The following is a 20983-nucleotide window of genomic DNA, read 5'->3' as shown; positions in this document are numbered from 1 at the left end:
GATTTTCTCTTTATTTCCTGCCGTCACTAGCCAAAAATGTGCCAGGAACCTCTCACAGCTCTGTGGTGAATTTAATTTAAAGGCAAGCAGCATATATATATATATATATATATATATATATATATATATATATATATATATATATATATATATATATTAGACGTTTTCTTTAGGATTAAACCAGAAAAAAAATATCACATGTATTTGGTCTTAAATGTAAATTTGACAAAAACAATGATCTAATTATCTGATAATCTGATGATTATCAGATAATGAGCAAAACTTTTTTTTACCCCTAACTTTTTTTTTTTTCCTTTCTCTGTTTACTTTGACTTCAGTAAGTGAGGTCTGGTAGTTAAGAGGATGATATATATGTTCTGTCTGTGGTTGCAGGTGAATTTTTTTTCCTTCAGACTAGAGGAGTCAAATATTTTGCGCTGTGGGTGAAGATTTTCTCCAGTTCTCTCCATCTTGCAGACAAAATACAAGGACAATAATTGTTTTTTCTTCACTCTTTAATCGATGCTCAATTCAAGTTACATATATAATGTTAATAAATGCCACTTTAATATACAACCCTCTCACTTCCATACCGAGACTGGAAAGCTGTTCCACCCACACTTTTTAAAACAAAGCATAAAAGAAACATATCTGAAGAGTTAGTGTGCATCCATACAACAACCAAATTAACATATGCAAGGCCAAGAAGTGCAAGGTTATCTTGGATATAGGCAACTACCAAGCAAGGACACAAGAAATCACAGATTGTACTGTATGTAGAAACCCAAAAAGTAATCATTCTTACCCCTAACCATATTGTTAAGATTAAAATGAAGTTTGGTTCAAATTTACCAAGATTTCATAAAGCCTATGAGGTCTGTCAGTATGTGGAAGTTACAGCTAATGTGGGATTCTAGTCTGTACTAAACAGTGATGAGGATCTTTTCTTGGCAAATCTGATAAACTGTACATTCATACAGTTGAGACTCTCCTCTGTGTTAATGCTGTGGAGCACAGAAAGAGGAATCATACAGTTTAAGCCTTTATCAATCCACAGCAGTGGCACTGATACTGTGAATAATCTGAGAGGCTTCTCCTTCCCTCTTGTTTCTAAGTGGAGTCGGTTCCAGTCAATTTCAGAGGCTAGTGTCAATATAACACAATGGGATAAAGGAAAGCCACTGAGAAGGAGAAAGACATCTCAAATGACAAGCTTTGACCCATGTAGTGACCTACAACGCTTCCAGGCTGTTTGCCTTCCCATGTTGCCAACAGTTGTGCACGATATGGAGGGAACAGTATGAAGTCTGACAGATTAGTCCCCAGTACAGCTGCTGAGGTGCGGCCCTGCGCTCGCTGGTGTCACGGTTGTCACATTTGATGGAAGATTGTTGCAATGTCTGAGGTGACTATGTGTAGAAGATGACCTCGGGAATCTGTCCGTCCTCTACGGAGGTTCCATTGTTGTTGCCTGCTGCGTAGCAGAAGGTGAAACATGTCTTTGTGCCAGTGGATGACGACTCGTGAGTTACCTTTCGCATTCCCTTAGTGCCATAATGAGAGTCTGGACCCTGTAAGACAGAAAATTAAACTCAGTTTTATTTACATATAGTGCCAAATCACAACAACAGGAAATAAAGAAAAGCCCAACAATCAAACAACTCCCTACGAGCAAGCACCTGGCAACAACGGGAAGGAAAAAACTCCCTTTTAACAGGAAGAAACCAGGCTCAGGGAGGGGCAGCCATCTGCCATGACTGGTTGGGGTGATGGGAGGGAAAGAGAGGAAAAAACACCAAAGGAGAGAGAGAGCCAGACATTGATAATAACTAATGATTAAATGATTCAAGATCACCTGATCCAGCCCTAACTATATGCTGTGAAGAGCCAATGAATAGAAGATTGTATGGGAAAAATTCCCTTTCTCTTTCTAGTCCGTGTCAGTAGTCATTTTGGATCAACCACTGAAGACTTTTCAAGGAGTTTCTAGGACAGCCTGATAGTAATGAATTGCAGTTGTCCAGCCTAAAAGTAATAAATGCCATACTGAGCAAATGCAGGAAAGCAGCCCTACATATTTGTTATATACGTACATTGAAGGACATGTCCTTGTCAAAATTGAAAAAATTAAATAAATTGGAAAAATATGCTGAAAAGTGCAGTACTTATGCTTTCCTGCTTCAAGTATTAAAAGTTTTTGACATTACATACCTTGAGTGTGGCACAGGCAGTGTAGTTGACATTGGGTAGGATCTCCACTGGCTCTTTGAACATGACTCTGAAGGTGTTTGCTGAGCCATCACAGCTGAAGCCTGTGTCGTTCTGCCCCAGCACTGTGTTACTGTCTGTGTGAATGATCTGGAAAATGCATATACCACCTCCATTACAACCAGACAGAAAAGCAGGCAGCTTTTCACAATAACTGCTTGTTTACTCTGCTATGAATCAGTTGATGAGGACTTTGCAGTTTTTACCAAATGGTGTGATTTCTTTTCCTGAAGAGAAAACTCCAAGCGGACCAAAATGCATCATTACAAACCACGTGAGGCTGTTCGGTCTACTTATTGTCTGAGATGCAATTAACAAAAACAAACATGGGAAGAAGATGATGTGCTCTGAACTAATGGATAAAAGTCTCCAACTCCAAGTGAGGCCTCAGTTCATTCTCTGGCTAGCTGCTACAGTTTGTGCACTGTGCTGCATCCCAGAATATAAAGCATCCCAGGCTACAAGAAGGCATCTAGCTGAACTTGCAGGGTACACCAGGTAGTTGGGTTGGATTGAGGTTTGATCACATTATCACCGCCGCAAAGTACCCTGGGGTTCCTTTAGAACCAGTTCAAGGGTTCCTCTTTTTCCAAAGGGTAACTAAAGGGTGCAGATTTTTTGGGCCATACGCAACTGTGATTATCATATTCACACCAAAGAGGAAAACCAACAAGAATATGTTTAGAGAGAAAGGTTTTAAAGACCATACCTGTATGTTGACTTGATAATCTGTGGGTCCGTGTATTGAGCCATATAGCCCAAAACCAACCACGAATATCCTTCTGTTTACAGAGAACCTGTGAATAACAAAAATAAAAAAATAAAAAATATATATAGAATATAAACATGTTCCTTCTTTAGTTTTCTAGCCAGTACTGCATGTGATTACAGAAAAAGCTCATCAAACTGAGGCCATACGACCACTGTTAGTATTATTAGTTACATCCAGGCCTCATTTCAATAAACTTATCATTTTTTTCAAAGAACATGGTGAATTTGATTATACTGTCATGTTGTGTTAATGGCAGTGGATGAAAAAGTAACTTTTTAAAAAGTTTTTTTTTTAAATTATGTAGTCTTGACTGATTTTGTATTTTGAAAAATACTTTTTAATAGTATTTTTAATACTTTCACTCATTCACCTTATTAACCTTTTGTTGAATTACTTGTCATATTTATACATGACGCCATATTTTCATATTTTACGTTTTTCGTAAAAAGACAGAATCTATAGTTATGGTTTTAAAACGCTCCTGACTCACCGTATGCGGTCACTTGTGCCGCTGTAGCCCCAGCGGCTCTCCACCTGACCAAAACGTGTGATGCTGCACTCCTTTCCGCGGAGACAGCAGCGAGGGCGGTCAATGAAATCTACGTGTGGCTTCGGGTTGACTGTGAAGTGCAGGAAGAGACTCACCACCTCCCGGTCAGTCAGGATACTGGACTGTGCTGGACCTGGAGGGAAAGGGATGCAACCCGAGGACACACGTCAAAGACTAAATCATAGTGTGTGTTTACAGGAGAGGGAAATGCTTTTTAGAAAACTGATTAAAAATGTTCCCATCCACCTGCAGCAAACTCCTCGATGGTCATGAGAGGGAACCGGATGAGTGTGAGAGCTTTTCCCAGGACTTTACGCTTGTTTTCGGGCGTTGGCTGCAACTGCTGCCTGTGCGCCTCGGCCTCGGCCCAACGAACTGCAGCACTAAACAAACGCACCTCCCTCACTCCCAGAGTATCTCTCTCCAAAACTGCCACCAGTGTGTCTAGAGAAGAAAAGGATGACAAAAAAAATATTACACTGTTACTCTGAAATACAAAACTTGGACACAATGGCGCTCACAATAACAAAGACAAATTACCCAGATCTATGTCTGTGAAGCCTTCAGCGGCAAGCGCGTCTCCAGTGTTCTTGTCAATATTTTCCAAGCAGAGGCTGGCAAGCTGTGGCTCATCAAACAACCGTGCCTGAAATTACAAATTATTTTGAATACACAGATAACTTAAAGGTTTAAGATGACAGTTGCAATCTGCAAGGGTTGTAGCGTAGTTTATGCTTAGACATGTGTAACTTGAAGTTCAATAAGATGGACTAAATCGTTAACACATGCTCTGCACAGGAATGCTGAAAATACAGTATTGCACTCAAAAGCCAAAAGGTGGAGCCATTTTTCAAAGGCAGACCTGTGTCAGCAGCATGAAAGCATTGTCTGCTCTGAGGTTCTTCTTCAGGAACTCCACACAGTGAGCCTCCAGGGCTGGAACTGCATACTTCTTTGCCGTATAGAGTGTGGTCATCACCGTCTCAGGCCCGATCTGGACTTCATCAGAGTAGAGAAACCTGCAGAAAGATGGCAGATTACACATGTTATTGCATTACAGTTACTGTGCATGTGTATATGCCCTAATATTCAATTACGATTATGAATAGCAGCAGATCAGACACAACATTAACAGCACCAGCCCAATATCTTGCCACCAAACAGCTGAGCTGGCAGGTGCTCAATGCACCTGCCAGCTTACCTTCTTCTAACCTCAACACATTTATTGAATGAGGTCATGTTCCTCCACTGATGCAGTTCTGATGCCTGCTTTAAGCTATTGTCAGTGGACAGGAGTCTGCACGGCCACTCTGACCAGTATTCAGTGAGCTGCAATGAACCAATCTATTATAACCAGCAACTACAGCAATTTTTAGATTTATGCGTTTTTGTTCCCCCTTGAGCCTTTGGTTATTCATGACCCTGTCACTAACTCACTGCTTAATCTTATGGGTTCCCAGTTCTGCCAAGGCCTGCTGGAGATGCTCCGACCCACTTTTCTAAACTTAGCAAAAAAAGTAAGGAAATTTGTGTTTAGTTGATAACTTAATTGTGGTAACAATGTTTCTTGGCAAAATCCTTATACCATTGTTACCACAATTAAGTTATCAACTAAACACAAAAAAGCCAGTTTATTTCCACATTTGTAAGGAAGATGCCTTTGTGGGTTGAGCAGCAGAGGTGAGAGTGTGAATATCAGCCAGTGCAGTTGTGCTGGTCACTCTGGCATGAACAGCATGTCCAGGCTGATCCCACAAGGGTTCAGTGGGGTTGAGATCAGGGCTGCAGGCCGGCCATTCAATCCTCTTTACTTCCAAATTCTTTACTTCCAAATTCTCTGATAAACCCCACTCTGTGGGAGCAAGTGCGGTCATCTTGGAGGATAGAGTTCAGCCCCAGACCAGATTTGGCAAGTTTTCCATCACTGCAATCCACAAATGCATTTTCCTTACAATCGTGGCACCACTTAAAGGGAAATAAGAAGGCTCCCCAACGGTAGAAGACAAAGAAAGAAATCAAACAAACACAAATGTCCTTACTTTCTGTGCTTTCCAACAAGCCACACTCAGGTGCTGACCGCCCCCCATAGCCTAACATATACCAATGCCTTACAGGTCCCATTGTCAGGTATCCCTGTCATGGGTTTTAATGTTGTGACTGATCGGTATAAAACCACGCCCACTTTAAGGTGAGCGTCGTGTTAAAGACACTCAGCTCCTTACTTTAGCAAGGCCAAAAAGGCAGCTGGTTCCACATCTGGGAGCTCGATCTCCGTTGACGTGGTCGCCATTCCCCCGTTGAACATGGCATCAAACACTGCGCTGCCCACAGCCAGAACGAACCTGACAGCAGCAGAGACAGAGGCGGGGATAAAGTCGCTTGCAGAGCTGCTTGCAGAGCCTCTTCTCCCCCCCCCCCCCCCCCCCCCCCCTCTTAATCCTCTTACCTGTGTGCCGGTATCCTTTGAACTCCCATCCCCTTGCCCACTAAAAAATGAACGTCACTGAGCACCTCGTTGTTGAAGAGGAAAGCGAACCTCTCTTTCACGGTGCTCTTCGTTGCCTGCCAGTTGTACACTGGCTCTCGGTACACCAGCACGGAGGCGGCCGCCGGAGTGGCCGTCGGTGCCGCCGCCGGAGAGGCGTTTGACGCCGCGGTGCTTGCCATGTTGGACGCCGGAGAGGCCATTGCTCCGGCTGCCGCAGCACCTGCCGCAACGGGCTGCTGCAGAGAGTTCTGCGCAGTCGGTTGAGTTCCGGTCGAAACACCGTTGCCGTCTCCCCCTCCAGGCCCAAGCTGCGGGTTGGGCCGCCTCGCGGCTCCCTGCGGCCCCCCAGCTGCACCGACCCCTCCGCCGTTGGATGCGGGCATGGAGAAAACACTATTGCTGGGTTGGCTGTTTCCCAAAGGACCCGGACCAGAGAAACTGAGGCAAGGAGGCCTGCCGCTGTTGTCTCCAGTAGCCATCTTGAACCCAGAGTAGGCGTAAACAACACACTTCCTCTGTTTATTTATTTCTAGCAGGCTCAACAGTCACATCTGCTTTTTGCTTCCCCCTAGCGTTTATCACGAGTACTGCAAGCTATAATCTGCACCAGTGGGTATTTTTATTGTTTGCGTAATACCTCGTTAAACCCCCACCCCACACTTGATTAAAAGCTACTTTTTCAATAATCATCAGTGGAGAACAATTGGAAAAGGCGTTAAAGGCTTTTTACACACAAGCGTGATACAAGAAACAAAACAGTGCACAACCATGCAACTAAAAGTAGTACAGAAAATGATCTGAAAGAACACAATATTATACTATATTTGTGAGAAGAATGTGGAATATTTTGTAAATTAATATCATAGCTGCCCAAGCAATGTATTTCTAAACAAGCCAACAGACAGTAGTGTGCAAAATCCTTGAGCCACACCTTATTTCTTTATATTTTGCTTCCAAGTGGCCAGACTTTCTTGTATGTGTACCTGGCCATTTTCAAAAGAATGCTGAATGTTGAATGAATCTGCAAACAAGGCAAAAGATAACACAGTCTGACAGGCATAAAATAGCATTTTTGCAGTGATTAGGTAATTCCAAAAAAGCTATTAGCTGAAACCTTGGCATATCTGAGCACGGTGTACAGTGTGTCCTTAAAAAAACTGAAGATATAGGACAAGTGGAGGACAAAAGACAAAAGAAGACGTGGCAGGCTTAAAAACTACATATATATATATATATATATATATATATATATATATATATATATATATATATATATATATATATATATATATATATATATATATATATGGAGAGAGAGAGTGAGAGAGAGAGAGAGAGAGAGAGAGAGAGAGAAATGTGAACAACAGAGAGAATGAGAGATGCAAAGGGCTGAGGTGCGCCAAATTACAAAAGAACTGGTCCGAAAGGTACCGTTGGGGGTTGATCTACCAAGCACTACCATCTGTAAAGTGTCTGACTGGCAATAACTTCATTTTTCAGTATGAAAGTGATCTCAAACACACTGACAACACAGTGAACGCATACCTGGATAAAGAAAAACACACAATAGAACACTATCAGTCATTGACTGGCCTCCCCAGAGTCAGACCTCAACACTATTGAAGCAGTATGGGATCATGTTGAAAGAGAAAGGAACAAAAGGCAGCCAGAGTTTATATTTTGTGATATGGATCCACTTATCTGTCTTTTTAAACTGACAGATAAGTTGATTTATATCACTTTCATGTGCACCAATAATAATTAATTTTCACAAGACTCAAAATAATGATGATAATCGCTTTTTTGGATATTTGCTTCATGAGCAGCTGTTCAGACCACAACATTTTTTATCACCTTTAACTATTTCATGTATATACTCTTGCACACATTAGCTGTCACTTGGCACTGTCTATATTTCATCTTACTGTCTCTTAGTGTGACTCAACTGAGTCTATGTTTTGCAGTCTTTGCATTTCACCACTTTTACCATCTTCCTTGCTCGTCATCCTTTGACAAACCCCTGAGATGCCTGTTTGATAGCACCTATTCCACAGCAAAGCCCTTTTTTCTGTCTCCATCTCCATTGTGACACTTTCTTTGTTGGTCTGGCAAAAAACAAAACAAAAAAAGAGATTATAGCCAATGTTGTAGTACTTTATCCACCTATAGCACACATTTACAAATTTGAATGTGCTTGAATGTGTGCTGGGCTTGTTCTCATGGATGCACAGGGGTGGACTAATGAAACTCTAGTCAAAGAGTACAACGCTGTACCTGAATAGTCCTGAAACTGTAGAAAGACTTTGTGGGAATGTTAGACCAGATGCTTTGGATGTGGACCTATGCTTGCAGTAATAACAAAACGCTTTTGAAAGAGTTGCATCTGAACAAACCACAGGAACCATGTACTGGTTTGGTGTTGGGCTCTTTGACAGTGGCGGAGGGTTGATGATTTAGTCTTGTCTTGCATCAACAGGACCTGGGCACCTTGTAGTCATTGAGTTGACCATGAACTCCTCTGTACACCAAGGTATTCTAGAGTCAAATGTTAGGCCATCTGTCTGACAGTGAAAGCTTGGCTTAAACTGGACCAGGAATGTGATCCCAGGGAGGCACAGCAGCAAATCTACAATAGAATGGCTGAAAATAAAAAACGTTTTGTAATGGCTCAGTCAAAATCCAGACCTCAACCTGACTGAAAAGCTGCAGTGGGACGTTAAGAGCACTATCAAATTCCTGCAAATGTCAACAAACTGCAACAACGCCGTAAAGAAGAGTGGGCCAGGTTTCCTCCACAAGGATGGGAGAGACTGATAAAGTCATACAGACAATGATTACTCCAATTTATTGCTTCTAAAAGGCTTCTATGAGCTACTTAATCATAGGTGTTGTTGGAATTAAATATTTGCAGTGCCTCAATAATGCTATGCTTTTTAGTAATAATAAGTGTTATAAAGTTATATAGTGTAGTATTAAGTGGACACAGCCCTGAAAAATAAAGGCATGAGACCATGTGTCCTTGGGAAGTAGAAAGCTGCAGACTCTCACTCACGCTTGCCTGGGAAAATGTAGATAAGAGGGGACCATCTCTAGTGGAAAGTTACTGAGACACTGTTGTTTAGACTATAATAGTAGTATAATAGTAGTAGCTTCTGTAATAAAACTGTTAGGGGCACACCAGCATTTTGAGATCCATGGCAGCATGTCATGCAGGACGCATATCCCTTCTAGAAGTAATGTGAAAGAGTAATAAAGTGTTAAATGGTCTACTGAGCAGTGTTTTGTCTTCTATCGGATGCCTCTGAGGAATCAAAAGAACTCGGTGTAGTGTTGATATTTACAGTGTGCATAGTTTCTCACAACCTGCTTCTTCTTTCTTTAAATATTGATGTTATTGATCATCTCAGGTAGTATTTAGCTAACTTACAGACTAGATCATTTTTTAGTGCTTCCTGATGTGTAAAAGCTTAGGTTGGATAGGGTGCACTTTCTTTTTTTACCATGAGGGTACAAAGTTCTGTGGACAAGTGGATGACCTCCTGAATATTTTCAGCGGATACTGCAGTGATGCTTTTTGGGGGCTGCACTAACTGACAGTTATACAGTGAAACTCTATTTTCAGACTGATTTCTGAACATGATAGTGGATCTGCTGTGAAACCCCTATCAACACACCGAAAAGAGGGCTAAGTTAAAGGGTTAAGTGCTATTGGATGGGATTCGATTATTTACTTCATCACTTGGTGTATTTTCCATATACATGACTTTAAAAAAAAAAAGAAAAAAAAAAGACCATGGATGCTAACTTGCTAAATGAAAGCACCACCTGATGTTGATGTTACCACCTGATCCAGCCTCGGATGTGAACTGAGAAAAATACTGGACAACTTTCTCTCCGAAGCAGTGAATGGAAATTCCTGGTCGCCATATTGTTCATTGAGTACATTACATCAGCCAAAGCGATATTATTAATTACCCCACCTTCCCGCCTCCCCTTCTGGCTGCTACTCATCACCCGTGACGTCAGGGCGGCACGGCGCGGGGGAACTGTCCTCGCGCGGAGGGTGCTGCTGCTGAAACAAGATGGCTGTGCGCGCAGGAGGAGCAGCGGCGGCGGAGGAGAGCTGAGGCAATGCAGAGGAGGGGGGGCGAGGAATTCACTTCTGTGTGTCTTTCTTGTCCTGCCAAAAGAGCAACAGCCCCGCAGAGGAGGAGACGACACGCTTCCGAGATGGTGCTGATTTGTTTCCGTTACCTTTTACGGTAACGGTTTTTAACGGGGCTTTTTTAATTTTAATTTTTTTTAACGGACGGACTGACCAAACAAAATCACGGAGTCTGAGTAGAGGACAGCCGGGGACGCTCAACACCGCTACCAGAGATGTCCCTGCTGTGTGTGGGAGGTAAGAGGGGAAATGAAAGAGGCCGTGAAAGCCTGCGTGTTTCATGTTATTGAAGTATTACTAACTGCACCTGCTGTCTGACAGAGCCTGCGGGCTATCAGCTCCCAGCAAAAGTGTGTATGTGTATGCGTGTGTGTGTCCCAAGCTATTGTGCTGAATAGTCATTAAATCTCAGAGCAGAAACAGCACGTTCATTGCGTGGGGAACACCACTGGGATACTTTCGGCAGCACCGTGTGTGTTTGTTCAGCGCTGTCTGTGCTCAGGTATGTCTGACATGAAAAACAAGCAGTTGTGACTGTTTGTAGTAGAAAGCATGAACGGGCTCTTTGACTTTCTGTAAGCCCGGGGAGAACCGCTGCTTCCTCTCCCGGCTCGCACTGTTGCGGTTGCCCGGTGTAAGCCTGCGTGTGTGTCATCCACTTCATTCATTCATGCGTGGGCAGTCCAAAGAGGAGGAGGAGGAGGAGGAGGAAGACGAGGAAAAGCCCCTGCCGCTGCCGCACCCCTCGCCTCCTCCCCCGTTCACCGTGAGGGAATACTGGCGGTAGTCTGGAGGTGCGCGTCACTTCTGCGCGTTTTCCCTCAAGCGATGCGTCACCTCCTCCCACCAGACTCCCCGAAAGCACCTGATGCTGATACTGTTGCCTCTCCGCGCCATGAATAAGCATCTGCTGTGATTGCTCATAAGCTGGAACCTCCAGCTTCACATCCAGGGCGCGGTGAACGCACACGAGGAGAGGGTGAGAGAGGCGGGGGGAGATTTTACAGAGAGACACGCGGTTGTTCTCAAGTGCGTTTTTGGCATAGTTTGATGATAGATTGGGGCTGAATCAGCAAAAACTTGCCACCTCAAAAAACCCAAAACTGTTTAAAAACTGTAGTCAGTAGATGGAATTTAAGCAAAATTGGTGTTGAAGAGCAAGTTGTCCTCTAAGAAAGTTCCAGCCAGGGCTCTCAGTGTCTTGTAATTATTCATCTACATTGGTCTGGTCTTTAAGATGCCATGAAACATGAAATGAAACTGAAGCTTTCAGTTTAAAGTCATTCCAAAGTAATTTAATGGGTACCTGCTTTCTACTTTTTACATAGCTTAAAGGTGACGTGTAAAGAAAGCCCAGATGAGCCTATGCACAAGTGCACTACTGAATATTTGTCATTTTTACTTGACTAGACTCTAGTCACTAGCTGTGACTAATACAGCCTCTAAAACAGATCAAGGGTTGGGCTGTAGTGTAGACATACAGTGTATGTAAGCTCTAGGCAGCTGTCACATGTGTGTTAGTGGCAGCGTAAGGACAAAAGAGAAGTTAAGTGGTTTGTGAAGTCACCTTTGATATGGCAGGCCCATTATGGATGCCAGCCCACCACATCTTGTCCCACCGGGTCCACCCACTGACTGTTCCTGCTCTGAGTCAGTCCCAAGTGTCATTAAGACGCTGAGGGTTATTCATTCATAAACACTGGCTGCGGCTGTCAGTGTTGTAGTCTACGAGACTTGGCAGCGGGCCCTTTTTCTGTTCCGCTTACATCATTCATGCTTACCTGACTGGAGCTATTTCTGGCCTCCACAGTACTTCATGCCTCTCGAATAGGCAGCATTTCTTTGGCGCATCTGCCGACCAAGCAGAATTCAGACACTGATACAGATTAACTCTGAAAAACTTGGCTTCTTTTCCAGCAGATATCCCACATACTGTACTCTGAAGTCCACTTATTCTCCCTGTCCTCTCGATTTGGACACTAAATTAGGGACTGACACTATCAGCAACTGCAGGGGCTGCTGCAGATCTCATGTATATGTGATCCTTCAGTATAAGGCACTGTCTGTTTGAGTCATGTCATCCCTCGTTTCTGTCACTGGATGGCTGAACTCAGCTCACCGTCAATCTATTTTATATTCCCTGACAGTTCAAGTTGAGGCGTTTGTTGATTCCCTGTCGAGTCTCTGTTTTCTTGGCAATCCGCTTATATCCATTAAGTTAGACTCTGCTGTGTCAGAGGTACTTCCTGATTGAAGTTTCTGCCTGAGGAAACTGGGCTGTGCAAAATTTACCATTGAGTATTTAAGATTGTGCCACATATCCTCTTTGTTAAAGGAAACCAGCTAGTTAGAAGTCGTTTATTCACACGATGACTGTTGAAACATCTTTGACTTCACCCATAACCTGCAGTTCAGACAAGCTGGTCATAAAATCTTATGACCATAACTGCTAATTATGGTAGATGTATAGCTTTTAATAATTCATATCAATAAAGCTTTATTTATATAGCGCCAAATCACAACAGCAGTCACCTCAAGGCGCTGTATATTGAAAGGTAAAGGCGGTACAAAAATAGAGAGAAAACACCAACAATCAGACGACCCCATATGAGCAACGACTTGGCAACAGTGGGAAGGAAAAACTTCCTTTTACCAGGAAAAAGCCCCTGACGTAAGACAATAACAGATACATTCTGGAAAGATTGACATATATCATGTTATATATGTCTAATGAAGTGTCATCATTCATCTGTGAGCCTGTCCAGATTTCTGGCACACCAGATGAAATTGCTGGCATGTCAGAGATACATACCAAAAAATAAATAAATAAAATTTTTATTTATTGTGCTGACAGCTGAGTTGGCGTGCAGCTGTGATGAAATGTTGTTTGCAGAGTATTTCTCATCATAACGCTCACTGTCAGAGAGATTTATGATTGCATGCTATCATTTCTGCCACTGAAAATCCAATTCACTTTTTATTGATCCTTCTTTTACGTACTGCTGCTTTTCCAGGGCCGTGTTAGTGTTGACATTAAAACACAGCAGGAGGCAGGCTCTGATGGGGTCTTCCCAAACAATGTAAAGATGTAACATTGAATCAACAATTTCATTTTCAGTTGTCTTTTACAGACATCAAAAGGAAGCAGAGTGTCAGGGCAAAACAAAAAAAATCAATGTTATTGCAAACATGATAACCCATTGTTTGGATATTTATTTGTGTTTAGCAATAAGAATGGTGGTGGAGCTTAACATTACTCTCATTGCTGCAGGTGTGTGCGAGCAAGCGTACACACCTGCTGACGTAACAGCGTGCCACAGCGAAGCAAGAAATAGAAACATAAAAATAAAATAAAATGAAAGTGCTCTGCTGACTCAGAGCAGTTTTTATTTTATGGTGGTCGGTTTCTGTGTGGACAAGCCTGTGGAGAGTATTGTGAAGTAATTTGTGAATTGGTGTTAAAATAGTTTTTGTTTTAAAGATCTGGTTGCATAATCCAGCGAGGCGTTTTATTAACATGTGCACACACATGTAGTGTGGGGATCTGCATGGAGGAGAGCGAGTGGGTAGTGGAGCATTAAAAATGTATGGGCGTTACGTCAGGGCTGGTAAAAAGGTGCTGCAGAGAGAGAGAGAGAGAGAGAGGAGAGCCTGGGCTTTAACTGTATACTGAAAAATCACACGTGGTGAAGGTGGATGTTCCCTTTGAAAGCTCGTACAATAAACCACAATCAAGCCATACAGTGGGGCAAAAAAGTATTTAGTCAGCCACCGATTGTGCAAGTTCCCCCACTTAAAATGATGACAGAGGTCAGTAATTTGCACCAGAGGTACACTTCAACTGTGAGAGACAGAATGTGAAAAAAAAATCCATGAATTCACATGGTAGGATTTGTAAAGAATTTATTCGTAAATCAGGGTGGAAAATAAGTATTTGGTCAATAACAAAAATACAACTCAATACTTTGTAACATAACCTTTGTTGGCAATAACAGAGGTCAAACATTTACTATAGGTCTTTACCAGGTTTGCACACACAGTAGCTGGTATTTTGGCCCATTCCTCCATGCAGATCTTCTCAAGAGCAGTGATGTTTTGGGGCTGTCGCCGAGCAACACGGACTTTCAACTCCCGCCACAGATTTTCTATGGGGTTGAGGTCTGGAGACTGGCTAGGCCACTCCAGGACTTTCAAATGCTTCTTACGGAGCCACTCCTTTGTTGCCCGGGCGGTGTGTTTTGGATCATTGTCATGTTGGAAGACCCAGCCTCGTTTCATCTTCAAAGTTCTCACTGATGGAAGGAGGTTTTGGCTCAAAATCTCACGATACTTGGCCCCATTCATTCTGTCCTTAACACGGATCAGTCGTCCTGTCCCCTTGGCAGAAAAACAGCCCCATAGCATGATGTTTCCACCCCCGTGCTTCACAGTAGGTATGGTGTTCTTGGGATGCAACTCAGTATTCTTCTTCCTCCAAACACGACGAGTTGAGTTTATACCAAAAAGTTCTACTTTGGTTTCATCTGACCACATGACATTCTCCCAATCCTCTGCTGTATCATCCATGTGCTCTCTGGCAAACTTCAGACGGGCCTGGACATGCACTGGCTTCAGCAGCGGAACACGTCTGGCACTGCGGGATTTGATTCCCTGCCGTTGTAGTGTGTTACTGATGGTGACCTTTGTTACTTTGGTCCCAGCTCTCTGCAGGTCATTCACCAGGTCCCCCCGTGTGGTTCTGGGATCTTTGCTCACCGTTCTCATGATCATTTTGACCCCACGGGATGAGATCTTGCGTGGAGCCCCAGCTCGAGGGAGATTATCAGTGGTCTTCCATTTTCTGATGATTGCTCCCACAGTTGATTTTTTCACACCAAGCTGCTTGCCTATTGTAGATTCACTCTTCCCAGTCTGGTGCAGGTCTACAATTCTTTTCCTGGTGTCCTTCGAAAGCTCTTTGGTCTTGGCCATGGCGGAGTTTGGAGTCTGACTGGTTGAGGCTGTGGACAGGTGTCTTTTATACAGATGATGAGGTCAAACAGGTGCCATTCATACAGGTAACGAGTGGGGGACAGAAAAGCTTCTTACAGAAGACGTTACAGGTCTGTGAGAGCCAGGGATTTTCCTTGTTTGAGGTGACCAAATACTTATTTTCCACCCTGATTTACGAATAAATTCTTTACAAATCCTACCATGTGAATTCATGGATTTTTTTTTCACATACTGTCTCTCACAGTTGAAATGTACCTCTGGTGCAAATTACTGACCTCTGTCATCATTTTAAGTGGGGGAACTTGCACAATCGGTGGCTGACTAAATACTTTTTTGCCCCACTGTATAACTGAGCTTCTGCATTATGTTAAGGACTTCATAATTAAATCACTTGCTTTATATGTGCACTGTGTCTACTACTGGGGAATTAATAAAATTGAATAAACGCAATTAATAAAATTCTAGTTTGGGTTTCAGTTTAACCCTTTCCACCCTGCTAGTTCCTGTATCAGGACCATATACAAGCCCATTTTACCTAACACTTACACTCCAATTGATGCACCAGGGGTAGCTTGTGGTTCAGTATTTTGCCCAAGAGTATGCCCAGTAGGCTGAAGTAAAATTCTTAGAGCAGAAAAGTAGTGAAAATAAAAACAACAAAGTAAAACTAAATGGGAAAGGAATAAAAAATGACTTACTAAATGTATTTAAAAAATGGATAGAATATCATTTGTCTGAGGCTGCTCATTGTTGTGTAATTGGAAAGCTCATTAAGTGTTTTCTGCATGTGTTCTTTCTCAGACTAAAAGGAACTAAAATGAATAGGATGCATTTTATGGGTTAATATGCTGTAGTGTTACTGCTCTAACCCATGAACTAAAATGAGACTGACATCTGAGCTCTATCGCGTCCGAGTATTAGCATGTAGATGCGTTGTATTTACCATTTCTGTATCCCACACTGATGAAACTCAGCAGGACATCCATGTTTTTCATTGCCAACTCGGCTGGAACTTATAAGCACCGAGTTCAAGTCTGGATCATTAAAATTTAGCTTCCCTGAGTCAAGACTTGTGCTATTTGTGTAAAATGTGGATGTTTGCTGTGCAGTCGTCACCAATTCCATCTGATTGGAAAGTATGCGAGGCTATTTTTTTCTTAATCTAATAATGCGATTAATTTATGCAGTAATTTGTTGTGATTTCATGTTATGTGTGTTTTACTAAAACTTACATTGTCATTTCTTATGCATCACAAGCATCCCCGTGTTGTCCGATTTCAGTGCAAAAGCTAAAAACAGAAGACACATTAGCATGGCAACAGATGGTGTTCCTGTGTGTCACTGTGTCCCTCTCTGTGTTTTCACAGTGAAGAAAGCCAAGCTGGATGGACCCCAAGGTAAGACCTGGGATCCTGGAAGTAACATGAGGTGCAGGGGCAGAGATATAAGTCTTTAAAAAGACTGAGCACACATTGTAAAGTCAAAGAATAGAGGGACAGGAAATCTGTTATTGTGTAGGAATACAGTTGAAGAGAGGGAGACTACCTTATTGTTTTCCATTTTAAAACACCTATTTCTTCTTCCCTTTCTCCTCAACAGAGAAGTTCAACACTTACGTCACTCTAAAAGTACAAAATGTGAAGAGCACAACCATCGCTGTCAGGGGCAACCTGCCCAGCTGGGAGCAAGACTTCATGTTGTGAGTCCTTTGTCATCTTCTGACAAAGCTTCCTCTCTTTCTCCTTCTGTACTCTCCTCTCTCTAACTGCATTCTCTTTCCATTCTCCCATCACACTCTCAACTCCAGCTACTAGAGTCCTTTCATGATGTTTTTTTTTTTAATCTCAGCTTTTCTCCAGCCCTCTCCATTTTTTCAGTCCATCCCAAGTGCCCTTTATCCCTGTATTGTTTCAAATATCTCTTCCTCTCTGCCTACAACTGCCTCATGCTCTTTTTCATCTGCTCTCCCTCGATACTTCTGCCCATCTCATCCTTATTCTCAACCTTGGCTCCTTCCCAGCCCCTCTCTCCTCTCCTCTTCTCTGTCATTTCCTCTAAACACATCTCCTTGTTATTCATTTTTTCAGCCTCTCCTCCTCATCCTCTCTGTATTTTATAGTTACCCCGGCACCCCTCATATTCACAGCTTGCATTAACAGTATTTATTCACTTTAAAATTCGTTTGTTTTGTCTTATTTTACTAAGGATGTAATTGGTGGTTTCAGCCAATAAAATATTACACAACACTGAGTATTTTTCATATAGAGTGATCCAGCGTGGTACTGACAGAGTGGCAGCATATGGGTGATAAATGGTGAGAATCACTTAGCATGTGGGATGCAGCAGGCAGGATTACTGCGGCGTCCTGTGCATCTGTATGATGGTCGGAGGCGTTGAGTGGTGTGCTGGGGTTGCATCAGTGAAGCTGCGTTATGTAATGTTTGGGCTGCAGAGAGTGCCTCATGCCCTCACTCAAACCGTCTTTAAATGACTGTGCCCCCTTAGTCACCACCATGAATCAAACAGGCACTTTTCTTAAAAGGAGTCACCACCGAGATGGGAAATCCACTCCCTCCATTTCTTAATTAAAGTTCCCGATTTCTCCCTCCAGGCATGCGATACAATCACCTCCTCCACTGCCTTCATCACATTCTTACCCTCCCTCCCCCTTTTTATGCCTCACTCTCACTCTTTTTTTCTGTCCTGCTGTCTTGTAAATGTTTTATGGTTCATGCTCACATCCCAAAGGAACATGTTTTAAATTTGTCATTGCGGAGCCCAAAAGTAATTACTTGTGTTTGTTTAATGTGGGAAAAGTATTCAGATTCATTACTTAAGTAAAACTACTTGTAAAACAAAGCAAAAGTCATCCAGTACACTAGAATTTAAAAATTCTTAAGTGTTCATGGCAAAATAGACTTATAATAAGTATAAATTGTAGACCTACACTCACTGGCTGCTTTATTCAGTATACCTGCTGAACTGCTTATTGACACAAATATTGAATTAGCCCATCACATGGCAGTAACTCAATACACTGAGGCATGTAGACATGATCAATATGACCTGCTGATGTTCAAACTGAGCATGAGAATGGGTGAGAAAGGTGACTTAAGAGACTTTGAAAGTGGCATGAAAGTGGTCTGTTGGTGTCAGAAGGGCTGGTGTGAATATTTCACAAACTGCTGATCTACTGGGATTTTCCCACACAAGCATCTATAGGGTTTGCAGAGAATGATCCTAAAAAGAAAAAAGCTGATTCACACAAGCTCGTCAAAACCTGACAACAGAAAATTGGAAAAATGTTGCCTTGTGCTGTAATAGTCTCAATTTCAGTTTAGGCTCATGATAGTAGCGCAATGGTGTGGGGCATATTTTATTAGCACAGTTTTGGGTCCGTTAGTACCAACTGAGCATTGTTTAAACTCCACAGGCTACCTGTGTATTGTTGCTGGTCAGGTCCATCCTTTTATGACCATAGTATACCCATCCTCTGATGGCTGCTTCCAGCAGGATAATGCACAATGTTGCAAAGCTCAAATCATCTCAAACTGGTTTCTTGAACATGACAGTGAGTTCACCTGCACAGTCACTAGGTCTCTGGAACAGGAGATTTACATCATCTGTGTGCAGCTGGCAAATCAGCAGCAACTGTGTGATGCTCAAGTATATCAGTCATACCTTTAAAAAAGTGGCTAGTGAGTGTATAATAATAGTTGTTACGCAGGAAAAATATTTTATTTGACACTGATATGTGAAACAATGTGAAAGTGTACTAATTTATAGTTACACAACTGTGCCATTTAATCTACTAACACAGGGTTTTTTTTTAATCTGTTACAATGTTTTGCATTTATAAGCTAATCATATGTTCCTAATGAAAAAGTACAGCATTAGTCTCTTTAATGCTCTTAAAGTCTATAGACGCATGCAATAGTCAAACTCTTTGTCTGGATTTTGGACTTGAATTTTCTTTGTCTTCACAGTGAAATTAGCCGCCTGGACCTGGGTCTGACAGTAGAGGTGTGGAACAAAGGATTAATCTGGGACACCATGGTTGGCACTGTGTGGATTCCACTTCACAGCATCCGGCAGTCCAATGAGGTTTAACACTAACCACGATCACAACTTTAGAAATAGATGTCAAGTGGTGGTTGAGGACTCTTCACTCGGTTTTATGTTTGTGTAATGCAGGAAGGTCCAGGGGAGTGGCTCACGCTGGACTCTCAGGTCATCATGGCTGATAATGAGATCTGTGGCACCAAAGATCCCACCCTCCACCTGGTTTTACTCGATACACGCTTTGAACTGCCTCTAGGTGAGAAATCAGTATTCACATCAAAACCAGAAACTGTCAGTTGGTGGGAAAAAATGAGAATTTGAAATTACAGGAAGTCATCAATCCTGTTGGCAACCAGGGGGATATGGAGCAAATAAATGATGTCTGTTGGTACATTTTCACAGCAAACAGTGATAAATGAGGACCAATAATTTCTGACTGATTAATTAAGCTGACCTACTTTTCAATTCTATGTTTGAAAGGACATCGTGTGCAGATGTGTGTCATGGAGGGCAGTGTTTGTGCACTTCTTTTCTCGGTGATCATGCTGTGTTCCACTTAGCATTGATTAGGTGTCATTTTCATGCTGTTTCCCCTTCCTGTAGTCAATATTGCACACCTGACTCCACAGTTTGTGGACATGACCTATTTATAGGTACTTGGCTTTAGACCTGTAAGTGGAGGAGGGCAATTTTCAATGTCACTGTATCCTAGTTAGACCAAAGTTTCCAATCTGGGTCAAAAATATTTACGGATGGCTTGTTATACAATACTTTGTCTTCATTTGGGTCGCCTTTCATTTGTGACATAGAACAAAACAGTTCTTATGCAGACAGTCCTGTGAAAAACTATTTTAAGTGCTTATTTAGGAGAAGCTCTGTTTTTGCTGTGTTTGTAAGTGAGCCTTTCTCGCTGGTTGTTTGCAGATATCCCAGAGGATGAAGCACGGTACTGGGCCAAAAAACTGGAGCAGCTCAATGCCATGAGGGACCAAGATGTAAGCTGTTACCCAGTTTGATTTAATATCCCTACGGCACATCCGTACTTTTTAGGAACAAGCCAACATGATTAATTGGGGGAATATTTTGCAGTTTACGAGATGAAATCCAACATTTTCTCCACTTCTGTTTCATTATTTTTCAATTATCCTCACGGTCTCGGCTCCAGTACTCATACCAGGAGGAACAGGAACGCCCTCTGCGTGTGCCAGGAACCCAGTGCTGTAAGTAACCCGTCAGCATGTGCATGGTGCGTATAACCACACGAGGGTTGTTGAGCATAAGATGGGGAAAAGGGCCCGGATATCTGCACTGTAAAGAGATCGATAGCGTTATCAGATATCCAGAGGCGAGCTCCTCCAGAATCCTCTGTGTTTCGACCATTAACTCCGTCTGCAAGGCTTGCTGAGCCAGCTGTCTGGAAAGGCTTTCCATTCACCACCTCCATCTTGGAAATTTGAAGTGTTTAATGGCACGGAATCATGTTTACGTTTTATCACCGGTATAATTCATAATCAATACTGACACCCTCCTGTTTCCCTGCAGGTAACTGGAGTCTGTGGGGAGACCAACAAAGTAAGTGTACATACACTCACACTTTCTAAATTGCTTTGACTCTGCAATCCATCGTTAGATTTGAAATCAAGCAATATGATCGATGGAGCGCTGACTTTGAGCTTCAATTTGAGG

At 42.5% G+C, this 20983-nt stretch overlaps 2 protein-coding genes across 3 annotated transcripts in view; one reads left to right on the top strand and one right to left on the bottom strand.

The window, feature by feature from the left end:
* Positions 1 to 497: 497 nt before the first annotated feature.
* Positions 498 to 6591, bottom strand: btbd2b (BTB (POZ) domain containing 2b). The gene is made up of 9 exons (XM_085139660.1): positions 6037 to 6591; positions 5813 to 5932; positions 4453 to 4609; positions 4131 to 4236; positions 3837 to 4034; positions 3531 to 3723; positions 2978 to 3065; positions 2212 to 2358; positions 498 to 1571 (listed from the first exon to the last, which is right to left on the bottom strand). The coding sequence occupies exons 1-9, from the start codon at positions 6555 to 6557 to the stop codon at positions 1410 to 1412; spliced, it is 1692 nt and encodes a 563-aa protein (XP_084995786.1). The 5' UTR covers positions 6558 to 6591; the 3' UTR covers positions 498 to 1409.
* Positions 6592 to 10131: 3540 nt separating this feature from the next.
* Positions 10132 to 20983, top strand: part of LOC146497900 (protein unc-13 homolog A-like) — a 33015-nt gene continuing 22163 nt past the window's right edge. For both annotated transcript variants that reach the window (XM_085139649.1, XM_085139648.1), the window contains exons 1-8: positions 10132 to 10480; positions 16603 to 16632; positions 16835 to 16934; positions 19222 to 19339; positions 19430 to 19553; positions 20222 to 20292; positions 20463 to 20517; positions 20840 to 20869. In XM_085139649.1, coding sequence (XP_084995775.1) covers positions 10459 to 10480; positions 16603 to 16632; positions 16835 to 16934; positions 19222 to 19339; positions 19430 to 19553; positions 20222 to 20292; positions 20463 to 20517; positions 20840 to 20869 — 550 coding nt within the window. In that variant the 5' untranslated portion in view covers positions 10132 to 10458. The remainder of the gene's footprint in view (positions 10481 to 16602; positions 16633 to 16834; positions 16935 to 19221; positions 19340 to 19429; positions 19554 to 20221; positions 20293 to 20462; positions 20518 to 20839; positions 20870 to 20983) is intronic.

This window comes from Neolamprologus multifasciatus, chromosome 18, assembly GCF_963576455.1.
Source record: "Neolamprologus multifasciatus chromosome 18, fNeoMul1.2, whole genome shotgun sequence".
NCBI lineage: Eukaryota > Metazoa > Chordata > Actinopteri > Cichliformes > Cichlidae > Neolamprologus > Neolamprologus multifasciatus.
This window is presented reverse-complemented; position numbering and strand designations above follow the sequence as displayed.

What these genes read in the sequence shown, in the direction of transcription:
- btbd2b (XM_085139660.1), bottom strand. Translation starts at nt 6,557, where the DNA reads ATGGCTACTGGAGACAACAGCGGCAGGCCTCCTTGCCTCAGTTTCTCT. An exon ending in CATCGAGGAGTTTGCTGCAG is followed by an intron (nt 3,724 to 3,836) that starts GTGGATGGGAAC and finishes CTTTCCCTCCAG; the next exon opens with GTCCAGCACAGTCCAGTATC. An exon ending in CTGCCTGTGCCACACTCAAG is followed by an intron (nt 1,572 to 2,211) that starts GTATGTAATGTC and finishes TCTGTCTTACAG; the next exon opens with GGTCCAGACTCTCATTATGG.